Genomic DNA, 13,975 nt, shown 5'->3' on the forward strand with positions numbered 1-13,975 from the left:
ATCCTTCATCTGAACTTTAGTTTTCCAATAAATGTGCTAAGGCTGTTCAAGATAAGATTGTTGCATATCACAGTTTGCATGCATCCATGTATCCAATTCATTTTCTGCCTAATGAAAACAGTTGTAAAGCAGTTATCATTTGATCCAACTATCAGAAAACTTGCTTCTTGTCTATATGTTAGTGAAACATTCTGGTCTCTTGCAAAACTGTTGGCTGCTAGAGGTTTCAAGAGGGTCTGTACTTTGACCATCTCGAAACCTGACTGTTCTGTTGCCTTATTTAAAGCCAGCTTTAAATAAGGACCTATTACCATTTCTAGTACCTTTCACCCATTCCTGTGGTTTTAAAACTGTTCAGTTTTAAGATATCTTGAATACCATCATCAGAGATGCAGCTGACTCCTTACTAATGTCCTACATGCTGGTCAGGCTAAATGGGAGATGATGCAAAGAAAAATCTTGGCTCTCTGGCACTATGCTTTACTGTGAAAGTATTTTAAATGATAGTAAATACCATCAGACTGAGTCAGTCAGTAACATCACTAGGTGCATTACACCTGAAAAGCCCATTTGAGTAGATGCTGTCCATTATTCCTGAAGTCCATTAAATTTTGGTCTGATTAAGAAAGAGTTTACTGTAACTGTAGTAGTAAAGAATAGTAAATGCTTAGAAAGCGGTACTCATCTTGAATTAATCTGCGATCGCTTACTTAAGCAGCGTGGTTAATATTTAGGTTGGATTGTTAAGTTGAATAAAATTAAAAGGGGGAAGTAGATAAGTGTTGACTGAGTTAAAATAGGTGCAAGGAAACAGAAGCGTACACATCCAATCCTTGGTTGTCATTGAAGTAAAGAAGCAAAAGAATAATTGAAAACTAAATAGGTGAATATGGTGAAACCAATAGTTGTTACGGGGGACTTTAGTTGGTTAAAACATCTTCAGTTGGCAATGTGTGGAGAGTGAACGCGCTTGGTATTTAAGAAATAAATTTATACTCTCGTAATGCCTTTTTTGACATGTGGGAACTTTAATCGCGAGAGGTTCAAAATTGGGGAAAGATTGAAGGGGAGTTTGGAATTTAGAATTTTAAAGTTTGAATAGTGCTGGTACCATTCAATAGCTAGGGCTTCATATTGATGTATTCTGTAGCTGGATTTTAGTTTAATGATGGAAATGGCAGAGTCAATGGGGGGGGGGGTTGTGGGTCTGGGCATGAATTGTAAGTTCTGTAACAGGTTAGTTAGATATGAGACTATAGAAATGATAGTATGCATGGTGTTGGATGCTCCCCCCAAAAATCACCACCGTTAACCTCTCTTCCAAATCTTTTACACCCGCTGAACTTTCTGGCCTGGAATACGGCTTTAACTTTGCCATCAAAAATCAACATTACCTTACTAAAGACTGTATCGCTGAACTCCAGTCCAAACTCTAACAACATCCCGATAAATGGCGTCTAATACACCTAACTAATAGTATTATTAACACCAAACTCTCTTCCCACTCTAATATAAAAAATCAACAGCTTATGGATTAACTCAGTAAAACTTCTAACATTATTATTCAAAAAGCCGACAAAGGAAACACAATTGTTATAATAGATAAAGATAGCTACACCGAAAAATTAGAATCCATCCTAGCAGATCCAAATACATACATAAATGAAAATAACCATAACATCACAAAACTTAAAAACAAACTAGACATAATTCTCAGGAAACTCAGGCAAAATATGGAAATCAACCTTTCCACACTACAGCAAATCGGAATCCGTAATAACATCCTCCCCCACATGTTTTTGGAATCATTAAGTTACACAAAACTGACCATCCTTTAAGACCAATTGTTTCATACAGCAAATCAGCTTTTGCTAATTTATCCTCCTTTCTGGTCAAAATTATAACCCCTCTTACTAAATTTTCCACATTCAAGATCAATAACACCAATCAAGCTTTTCAAAAAATCAGTAATATTACAATATTCGATACAGACATCTTAGCTTCCTATGACGTCACTTCTCTCTCCACTAATGTCCACAGGCGCCTCCATAGCCAGGTGGGAAGGAGCAGCAGTGCATAGCATATGCTTCTTGATTAGACCGTGGTTCGAGCCCGTCACCACCAAATACGGAGGAATGCTGAAAGGGTAGGGAATGACCAACGCATATCCTCGGAGCAATATGGCCTTAGTTGCTAATGCTCCAAAAAAAACCAAACGACAACAACTAATGTCCACATCCCATTTACTTTACAAGCCTTACGCAAATTTTTAGAAACAGACGATACCTTAACAGAATGTACCCCCTTTCTATAGATCATATTCTTGAGCTCACCAGCCTTCTATTAGAGGCAAGATATTTTAGATTTAACAAAAAAAAAAATTTTTCAACAAATATTTGGCTTACCGATGGGCCTAGGCATTTCGGCCCCATTGTCCGAAATTTACCTAGCTGCCATTGAGAGCCAAATTCTACACTCCTTTCCCCCTGAACTAAAACTATACATACGCTACGCCGACAGCAGTCTTGTAATAGGCAACAGATCCATCATTGATAACCTCTTCGTAAAACTCAACTCTATACACGACAGACTTAAATTCACCCTTGAAATTTGACTGACCGGGCTAGCCAGGTGGGTAAAGTGCCTACCTGGCAACCCCAAGGTCGCGGGTTCGAATCCCGCCTCGGACTTGGCTAAAAGTACTGCAAAAACCTTGGGAGGTGCATTATGGCCACAGAAGCCAATGTGCCAAAAAAAAAAAAAAAAACCTTGAAATTGGACAAAACAATCAGATAAATTTCCTCAATCTCACTATCTATATAACAGGCACAAAATTAAATACGAAAATTTTCAGGAAAAATAAAAACACCGGTAAATACCTACATTTTGCCTCTCGTCACCCCCTAAACACTAAAAAAGCAGTTTTATATAACCAATTCACAATGCACTAAAGTACAGCTCCTCATCAACCGACCTTTATAATGAAATCGAATATCTCACCGACAAATTTATATCCAGAGGTTAGCCCACCAATTTATTTTAAACACACTCTCCATCGCTAAAAATAAAATTAAACTTAACAATCCAACCAATGACAACAATAAAACAAACATCCGCATAGCCCTCCCTTATCACAATGAACTCGTAGGACAGTTCCGCCATCTATTTAACGACACTGATATCTTCCTTGTTTTTTCCACCTACAACAAATTAGGATCCTTCTTCAGCTCCTATAAACACACACACACACACACACACACACACACACACACACACACACACACACACACACACACACACACACACACACACCCCCTATAAACGACCTCGATAATATAATATACCTCAATAATATAATATACAGTTTGATTGACACTGTAATATAATATATTACAGTGTCAATCAAACATGTAATACATGTTACATCGGAAGTACCACTACCAAATTTGACTTATCAAAAACATCCAACACCCGTGCATACTATCATATCTAACCAATCTGTTACAGAACTTACAATTCATGCCCAGACCCCCCCCCATTGACTCTGCCATTTCCATCATTAAACTAAAATCCAGCTACAGAATACTTCAATATGAAGCCCTAGCTATTGAATGGTACTGGCACCACTCAAACCTTAAAATTCTAAATTCCAAACTCCCCTTCAATCTTTCCCCAATTTGGAACCTCTCACGATTAAAGTTCCCACATGTCAAAAAAGGCATCACGAGAGTATATATTTCTTAAATACCAAGCGCGTTCACTCCACACATTGCCAACTGAAGATGTTTTAACCAACAAAAGTCCCCCTAATGACTATTGGCTTCACCGTTTTCACCTATTTAGTTTTCAATTATTCTTTTGCTTCTTTACTTCAATGACAATCAAGGATTGGATGTGTACACTTCTATTTCCTTGCGCCTATTTGAACTCAGTCAACAGTTACCTACTTCCCCCTTTTAATTTTATTCAACTTAACAATTCAACCTAAATATTAACCACGCTGCCTAAGTAAGACATCGCAGATTAATTCAAGGTGAGTACCACTTTCTAAGCATTCGCAATTCTTTACTAGTCCATTAACACGGTACTTGAACATCTCTAAAACTTCACATTGTAACTGTACTAAAAACTAACAGGTCTATAGTTACTTGTGTCACCTTTTGAACCCCCTTTGTGAATGGTGATACATTTGCACACCTACAGTCCATGGGAACCTTCCCCGAATCCAAGGAAGCTCTCATAATTATGGCTAAGGGTTTGCTTACTTCCTCTGCTACCTCCTTTAATATAACTGAATAGATCCCATCCACCTCAGGTGCCTTTTTTATGTTTAACTTCAACAATTTCTCCTCCACTTTGCTCTCAATTATTACAAAATAACTTAGCTCCTTGTTAGAGTTCGATGAACTTCTGGCACACCCCTAATTGACTAACTCCTCATGTGTGAATGTAGATGCAAAATACTCATTCAGTTTATCTGCTACCTGAGCATGATCATCAATAGTCAAACCATCTATATTAAGTGGTCCAATCTGATTCATCCCTTTCCTTCTAGAGTTTACATAAGTAAAGAACTTTTTGCTGTTTTTCTTTGCATCCTTTGCCAAAGATTTCTCATAATCTGCCTTTGCCTGCCTAACCTCCTTCGTAACTTGATTACAGACTAGTTTACATCTGCCGTAGGCTTGTGTCACATGATACTTTATATGCATTCCATACATTTTTCTTCTCTGCCATGAGCCTCATTAATTCATCTGACATCCATTTAGGTCTGAACCTTGAACAGTATTTCTTAGTTGGAAGAATATCCAATAATCACAATCCTCTGTTTCCTACCCTGGAGCAACCATTTGATCGATCCATATAAGAAATTTTTCTGTGATTCCATTATGTTCCAGCTTATAGGGTAATATGTCATGTGCAGTATTAAGTCAAATGCTTTGCTGAAATCCAAGTAAACAGTGATGAAATTCGTGAGTGGCTCTGATTACTGAAACCTATAGTTACTTGTGTTGCCTTATAACTTTTGCTGTTATTTCCCTGGCACATACTACAAGATGCCCCGACTAGACTGGTATCAGAACTCCTTTAAACTAGCTAAGGGGCATTGCCAAAAGTAGAGCAGGCAAGATCTTCAAGAATTGTGCTTTCTCTAAGTATTGGTAGGATGCAGAACTTACCAATGTTTTTAAACAGAAACAAAGATAGAAAGTAATTATTAACTTAAAGACAGGATTTCCCATGCAAAAATATTTCGCCAACTGCAGCTTCTTTAAACCTCTAACCCCTGACCTTAAAACTTCGTTTAAATTTTATGAGATTGACTGTCAACATGATGCTATTCCCATTGAAAATCCTTTTTCAAACCTGACACTGGAAAAGTTCACATTTGACAAAGAAATAATTAAGTTTGAGATCAATAGATGACCTTATCTAACACTGTGATAGGATCATTTTACTGTCATATTCGTAAACAACATATACAAAACAAGCCAATTTGTAATTGGCTTGTTTCCAATTCTTCAGTTTTATTTTCTGCCTACATGAAAGCTCACAACAATTGTAAAGCAGTTATTAATCAGTCCAAACTAGACTTTGAACTGGCTAAGGGTAGAAAACTTGCATCTTGCCCTAATGTTAGCCGAGCATTCTAGTCTCTTGCCAAAACTATTGGCTGCAACTTTTGCCCATCTCTGCTCCCACCTTTGTCAAAACCAGATGGCTCTGTTTTTACTTCAGCCAACGATAAAGCTGACCTGCTAGCATCCCATTTTTCTTCCAGTTCATGTATTAATGATCTTGGTAAAGCATTTCTTAATATTCCCAACATGCTCCATTCAATGCCTCCTGTGGTCTTCTGTTAAAAGGATGTCAGACCTATTTTGACCAGTCTTTATGCTCAGAGAGCTCCAGGTCCTGATGGTATTTCTCCACTTGTTCTCAAACCTGTGCTCCTGAACTTACTCCTGTTCTTTGCCTCCTTTTTTCACTTTCTTATTCCAGAGGTGTTTTTCCTTTTGCTTGGAAATTTGCTCATATCCAGCCAGTTCCTTAAAAGGGTGTAAAATCCCTCCCATCCAATTATCATCCAATTTCAATTACTTCTACTCTTTCTAAAGTAATGGGAGAAATCAATTAACCACCAACTCTTAAACTACCTAGAAACCTTCCGCCTGATCAACGATCGCCAGTATGGATTCCATCAGTGTTGATCCACTGGTGATATTCTGGCTTATGTTACCCATTTATGGACAAATTCAGTGGAAAAGTTCGGTGAAACACAAGCAGTTTCTCTTGATATCTCAAAGGCTTTCGATCGTGTTTGGCATGAAGGTCTTCTAAACAAGCTCCCATCTTATGGTTTGCCAACTGTTTTTTGTAATTGGTCTCTCTGATCGCTCACTGAGGGTGATGGTAGATGGCTCTCTGTCTTCTAACTTCTCCACTAATGCTTGTGTTCCTCAAGGTTCAGTTCTTTCCCCCACTCTTTTCATCTTGTATATTAATGACCTTCTTCCATTGAATGGAAATCCTATCCATAGTTTTGCTGATGATAGCACATTGCATTCCACTTTCCAGTTTGAGAAACCTTGCCCTTCTCAAGCAGCTTCAACTTCTCGAATATCCACTACCAATTCCTTAAATGCTGATCTCCATGTAATTCTCCAGTGGGACAAAGAGAACTTATTTGATTTCAATTCTTCTAAAACTCAGTCTTGTCTTATATCTCGCAAAAAGGATTCTTTTTGCTCCTATGCTTGCTTATCTCTGGTGACACTCCAATTTCTAGGCAAGATGATATATCTCTTTTGGGGATTACCCTGACTTCTAATCTTTCTTGGCACAAGCACATTAAAAATATTGCTTCCTCTGCATCTAAAAAACTTAGTTTTCTCTTTTGCCCTCGGCGTTACTTTTCTTCCAAACAGCTGTTCACTCTGTCCAAATCATAAATCCTCCCACCATTGAATATTGTTCCCATATCTGGGGCAGTGCCCTCAAAACCTCTTTCAGGCTTCTAGATTCCATTCAGAAGAGGGCATTTAGGTTAATTAATGATTCATCTCTAACAGTCTCTCCACTCACTCTCTCATAGACGTACTGTTTCTGCTGCATGCTTTTTGTACAGATACTGCCATGGGCACTGTTCTACTGAATTGGTTTCTATAATACCGCTCTCTCTTTCAAAACAGTCCGAACATGTGCAGTCAAGGTCCATTTACCGTTGAACTTCAAACTTGCAGAACCAACTTTTCATCTTTCTCATTTACTCATTCAACTGTTTTCTGGAACAACCTTCCTTCATAAGTATTTCCTGAAAATTACAGTCTACAGAAGTTCAAGTTTAATGTCAACAAATATCTTCTTTCATCTTGTCAACCTCCAACCCAGGCGCAGTACTAAGCTTTTTTGTTTTAGTTAGTTGTTGGCGCATCGGCTTCTATGGCCATAATGCATTTTCCAAGATTTTTGCAGTACTCTGATCCAAGCCGGAGGCGGGATTTGAACCCGCGACCTTTGGGTTGCCAGGCAGGCACTTTACCCACCCGGATAGCCCTGTCGGCAACAGTACTAAGCACAGTAGGTTCCAATACCTCTCGTGTTTGGGGTTTTTCATAAAATATATTTGAACTCACAGGTTGGGGGGGGATCATTTGGTTTACCTGTATAATTTATTTAAAAAAAAAGGTACTTTGTTTGCACAATGATAAACTTTAAATTAAACAATTATACACACCTCTTTCTAATTTAAATATTTTATTCATTTATTTTTTAAAATTATAATTCTAATATCGTGTACCAGGACAGTTTTTTACTGAAATTGAATCCTATTACATTTTTAATGTTTTTTTTTGTTTTGTTCTTTTTATAGTGTATTACTATTTTGTTCTAGCAGTGTTCTGACATTGTTGCAAATTTTAGTGTGAAACCAGTCTTTACTCTAAAATTACATAAGAACTGGCAGTGGATGAGCAGTTGCAAATTCTAATTCTAACTTTTGTATTAAATTTTTAAGGAAAAAAAAGGGGAGGGGTGGAAAATAGCAATTAAAGTGGATTAATTTTGATATAATTTAATTGTAGGTAGAGAAATTGAAAACAAAATGTCACTTATTAATCATTCCTTTGGAATATCTATTGCATATCTGTTCCTTATTTTTATTTTGCAATGTAAATAATTATATGTATATTTAAAATATGATTTTTAGGATTATAAATGTTACAGAATTTTTGATATGTTCTAGGGGTAACTACAACACCATTACCACCTGGACCTGAATCTTTATCTAGTGCCACAACAACCCCATCTCCAGCATCATCCTCCACAAGTCCAAGTACCCCTTGCTCTTCTTCCTCAGCTTCTTCCACTTCACTGCCTTCAGCTACGTCAGTTCCCGTAACTACACAAGTTCCAGGAACACCATTGGTTTCCCATACTTTCACTCGCAATTCTTCACAGCGAAGCAGTCATCACAGAGAGAAGCGGCATTCACTTTCAGCGCTTTCAGCCAATCAGAGATCACCACAAATTCCAGGATTGCATCGTCATTCCATGGAAATTCTTAGCACTACTAGTCCAGATGGAGGGTCTGAGAATTCCAATCTCGATACCACTACCCCTTTTACCAGTACTGCCAGTCCACCTGTCATCACCTCCACTTCTAGTGGTTTAGTTTTAGCACCGTCTCCAACTCAGGTGAGATGAATATGTATTATTTCCAAATTAAACAGTTTTTCCTCTTGGAACATTAAAAATTTTACTCTGCTAAGTCAATATAATTATTTAATAATTTATTTATTTTATTTATTTGTTAATTAAGGTATACTAGAATAATGTTTTTTTTCTGGTGTCATTGAAAGTCCTTTAAAGGCATTGGAACACTTGCTCTGTATTGGTTTATACAGAATGTGTTGCTCTTTATGGTTACATAAAACTGTACTAAGGTTAAATGACAAACATATTTACAACTGTTTGTTTATTCAATAGGTTTATTCCTCAACACGGTAATGTTTGTAAATAAAAAATCTCTGAAATGATCTCTAAAACAGAGATAATATCTACAAGAATAAACTATGAACTTATTTTTGCATTCTGGAATGCTCCTGAAATTGATTGTGTTTCAAACACTATGAATCATGGCTGCTCAGGGAAAATAACCAGAAGCTTGTCATGTATTTCATATCATTAGATAGTGTTTGGGAGAGTTTAATCGATTGTACATAATATTGTGCATTTGTATAATAGCTATCAAGATATTAAGAGTAAGGGAGCTACTAATTTACTTAACAAGTACAGGGCAATGTTGAGAAAAAGTCACAAGTTAGGATTAAATTTGAAAGTATCTGCACTTCATCCCAAATGTAATAGGAAGGAGTACATTATAAGAGTTTGTCAATCAGTTTGGCCCTGGAGAGATTGTACAAGGCTCATAGGTTAGAATTTTTCTCAGTGTGCTCTGTGCTTGTTAACAGGAGAGACTGTTTTTACAGGTATAGGATGCACTAAAATAAAAGGAATGCTGATGCTGTCAAGGTACTGTTAGGTGTGTCAAAAAATTGTTAGCTTGGGAGAGGGGGATACACAGACTAATAGATTAGTAGTGACTGCAGGCAGAAGTGTAAGTGATGCTTGCCTGGAAAGTAAGGTGTCTGGGATTACAAGGCCTGTTGGGCTCCTTGTGGAAAAAGTAAGTACATGCGCTGTGCTGTGTTACTAAGAGTTAAAATAGGTGTGTGTGTATATTTGTTGTACGTTAATGCTAGGAGTTTAGTAAACAAATTTTATGAATTTAAAGTACTGGTTAAGTCATCCAATGTGTACATTATAGGGATAAGGGATGCATAGTGTCACTTAGACATAAGGGATGCAAAAGTATGGGGAGTACAATGTCGAGGGCTTAGTGTCAAACAACATTAACTATATAATCATTTTATAGTAAATGTTTTTATAGTTAACCAAAAAAAAGTCATTTGACATTTTCTTGGTTTACTGGAAATGTGCTTATAGCCCAAACTAACTTGTAAAGGACTAGAGAAATGTTTGATATGATATGCATCGTTATTTGTATAAAGTAAAACTAAAGTTATCTCAAAACAAAAATACAGTTTTGTAGTTAACATTGTTTGACACTAAACCCTCGATGTGAACATAGTGTTGAGGGTTAAGTGGCACTAGTGGTTGCCCACAACTCTGTCAGTTCTCTTGTGTTGAGATGCAGTTCCCTGTAAATACCAGAAAGAATGAATGATGTATTGTTAATGTCATGTAACATTGGGTTCTGTTTTCTTATTGCCTCAACCTAGGGGCTTGTGTGTACTACAGACCTGTAGTTGCCAACCATGGCATGAGGAGCCAGGCCAAGTTGTCTGGAATCATTACTCTGGCTAGGCTTGTCCCTGGAGTTGCCTGAGCTTCCCAGGGTTTGCTCACAAACAAAAATTAAATAAAATAAAGTTAAAATAAAATAAAAATAAAGTTAAAATAAAAGAAAAAAGTAAAATAAATAAATAAAAATTAAAATAAATTAAATAAAAAATTAAAATAATAAAAAAATGCTGGCTAGTGCAGGAGTTCCCTAGCTATTATAAGTTCCCCTCTGCTGGAATTTGCCATCCTTCAGGTAAGGAGTGGGTATTCATCAGTTCTGCTCTAGTCTTGTTGGTTGCTAGGTAGATGGAAGTGACTGTGTTTGCACATTTTGTCTTAGTCTGTTGTTTTTTATAATGAATACTTCTTGAATATAATCAGATAGATTGTTGTATTTTGTCCTTTTCAGTGGGCAGGTAAGTGTTCACTGAAAAGGACAAATTATTCTGGAGATCAGTAGATCCCTGGAGAGATCATAATTGGGACAGCAGTGTATGACATTCTCCCATGTCTCATCTTCACAAAAATTACACTCTGAGCTATCTACCAATCCAAGGGAGTGTAATTTTTGCTTAAAGAGTCCATGGCCTGTAATGAAGTATGTGACATTCAATCCTGGAGCAAACCAGGGACATTTCCTCATGTCTAGACACTTGATATTGGGGATAAATCTATAACTTGCCCTACCCAGTGTAGTGGTATACTACCTGCTTTGCCAGGTAGTATACCACTACACTGGGTAGGGCAAGGGCGAAGTTTTGAAGCACTTGCTTCTTTTCTTATTTTATATTGTTACTTGGGTTGATTGTGATGTTCAGGATTGTTGCAGATAACTGTTTCCTTTGGTGACAGGATAATCTCCTATAAACAACTTCTAAATCCAGTGGGAGGTTACCCATGATGATCTGCAGGGCACAAGTTGAAGTGGTTGTGCATTCTTGTGTGATGGGTAGTAGGATCAGCCTTTGCAATGAGCGTAGTGTTTTCCTGATTAGTGATTTATCTACTCTGTGGCACCATATGTTACCATGGGGATGGGGGAAGAAAGATGCTTTTATAAAGAGTTGATAAAGCCTTACCTCTCAGCCCCCCAATCTGAGTGGTGGGTCACCCTCCTATTAAGCTTCTATACTTTGTCTCTAGTATATTGAATATGATATACAAATACAGTGTGTATAGAAAGGACAGACAGAACAGGAGGAGTACAATGTCGAATTAGTTAAATAGAACATGAAATATAAAGCAGTGCATCCAGTTGACACAGGTAGCCAGCACAGTGTTGAGTTAGTTTTTTGTGACATAAGTACTGGGAATTGTAGACATAATGACTGTGATGAGTATAATGAACAAGTAAACAGAGAAATAGAGTGGGCCAGTAAATCAGAATAAATTATAATATGGGATTTAACTTTCCAGATATTGACTGTAACTTGTGGGTTGTCACTCACATGCTAGTAAGACATTTGTGGATTTATTGGATGACTGTTTTCTACAGCAGCATGTTAGAGAAGCAACAGAAGGGGACAGTCTGTTGATCTGGTTATTAGCAGTCACTCTTCATGCATTAAGAAACTGTAAATTAAAAGAATTGCTAGGTGACTGTGATCACTGTGTACTGATGTGAAATTTATTTAAAGATGTAACTGCTATCAGAGGCAGGCTTTTGCTTTTGGAAAGGTGATTGCAATTGTCTCAGACATTTTTTAAATTCTGTGCAATGGGACCAGTTGATAACAATGGCAAATTCTAAATGGAAAGCATTCAGAGAAGTAATTGCAGAAGCTACTAGGCTTTTTATACCAACTGTTCAAGGCTTAGATCTAAATGAATGCCCAATGAACTGATGAGATTTGTAGCAGAGAAGAAACATGCATGGGATGCATATAGATTTTAAGGTAATATAGAAGGCTACATTAGATATGCAGTCGTCACAAAAAAATTTAGACATCTAAAACAGATTGCGTAATTTTTTTTTCATTATTTATTATTTTTTTTTGGCTCGTGTAGCATAAGCCATAGGCTTCCCTGCACCTTGTGGCCATTGCTAATACTAATTCTCTAGGAAAGAATGCAAAGAAAAGCAACAAAGACTTCTTACTCAAGTATAAACAAGTTCCTCTTGTTTATGTAAACTCTAGAAGGAACATGTGAATCATATTTGTCTGCTAGATATTAATGGTGATATTAATATAACCTAGATTAGCAGTTCTCAACCTTTTTTAATATTTGTACTACCAAAACCAAAATTGAAAAATTTCGGTGCCACTCATTAAAATATGTATTTGTATTAAGAGGAAAAGTCAAGAATATTCACATAATAAGACTGTTATAAATTATACATATTTTTATTTCATTTTTAATACAAAAATTTCAAACTAAATAACAAATATTAAACAAAACAATACAAAATAAACTACAAAATACTTTTAACATGGTGATTTATTTGTAATCAATAACAATTAAATGCAATAAATTGGGAGAATTTGAGCAAATATTTAACAAAAATAATTGTTAATGTGACACTTGAGCTTGTTAGCTCAAGTGTCACATTAACACAGTAATTAGTTTCTTTATATCTGGTTCTATTTTACTTAATTTCAAATATAAATTTGGCTCCAAAGTGAGTCTTGTTCTACATTTGTTTTTTAAATACAACATAAAAGAAAATGATGTTTCACATAAATATCTCGAACACAATGGTATTAAAAATTTTATTGCTCTTTTTGAAATTTCTTTGATTGAAGAAATTTCAGAAAGAGTTGTTTTTGAAATCCATTAAATTTCTCTCACAAGAAATTTCTAAAAGTTCTTTTTATTTAGAAGAAACATTCTGGTACATAATCTGAAGAAAATGGATTCCTGATCCAGTTTTCGTTTTCATAATTTTCTGGGAAATGCAATTTGAAATTATGTATTAACTGAAAACAGTGACTTTTTATATTTGATACTAATTCATGTCTCAATATTAAATTATTTTCTCCAAGAAAATTTTTTGAAGTTGGTAGGAAACTTAAGACCTTTTTATTCAAGTCTTTGATGATTAACTCAAGTTTTTTTATTGTTTCATTTACTTTAGCATTAGCATTAGTAGAGGCATACAATGCAAGAAAGCAAACTTATGCAGCATCATCAGCCAACAAAAAAAAAAAAAAAAAACCCCTCCCATTTCACCCCTCCATTCGTTCCAAATGCCTGCCCAGCTCAGCCTTAAATTTATTTAGGCTATCAACTTCCACAACAAAAGATGGAAGTCTGTTCCACCAATCGACTACTCACTGGCTAAAGGCAAATTTACACACATCTATTCTACAACTGTCTTTCCTCAGTTTGAATCTATGCTTCCCTCAGGTTCCTAATCTGAGCAAGAAGAAGAATCTCATCAGCATTCAGCTTGCTCAACCCATTCAAGGCCTTATACACCACAATCAGATCACCTCGCAGGTGCCTACTCTCCAGGTGCAGTACTGAAGCCTCTCTTGGTAAGAGCATCCCTTTGTTCCCCTCACTAATCTTGTCGCCCTTCTTTGTACTTGTTCTAGCAACTTTACATCCTTCCTAAAATGAGGCCTCCAGACCTGTACTCAGTATTCTAGCTGTGGTCTGACCA

General features: G+C 36.5%; 1 protein-coding gene across 1 annotated transcript in view; it reads left to right on the forward strand.

Annotated features, from left to right (window-relative positions):
- POSH (SH3 domain containing ring finger posh) overlaps nucleotides 1-13,975 on the forward strand; it is a 372,146-nt gene that overhangs the window by 147,447 nt on the left and 210,724 nt on the right. Inside the window, exon 7 of the mRNA XM_090379928.1 lies at nucleotides 8,246-8,697. Within this exon, the coding sequence (XP_090236054.1) occupies nucleotides 8,246-8,697 (452 nt within the window). The remainder of the gene's footprint in view (nucleotides 1-8,245; nucleotides 8,698-13,975) is intronic.

Source organism: Mastigoproctus giganteus, chromosome 8 (genome assembly GCF_048544385.1).
Source record: "Mastigoproctus giganteus isolate SK-2022 chromosome 8, ASM4854438v1, whole genome shotgun sequence".
NCBI classification, from domain to species: domain Eukaryota; kingdom Metazoa; phylum Arthropoda; class Arachnida; order Uropygi; family Thelyphonidae; genus Mastigoproctus; species Mastigoproctus giganteus.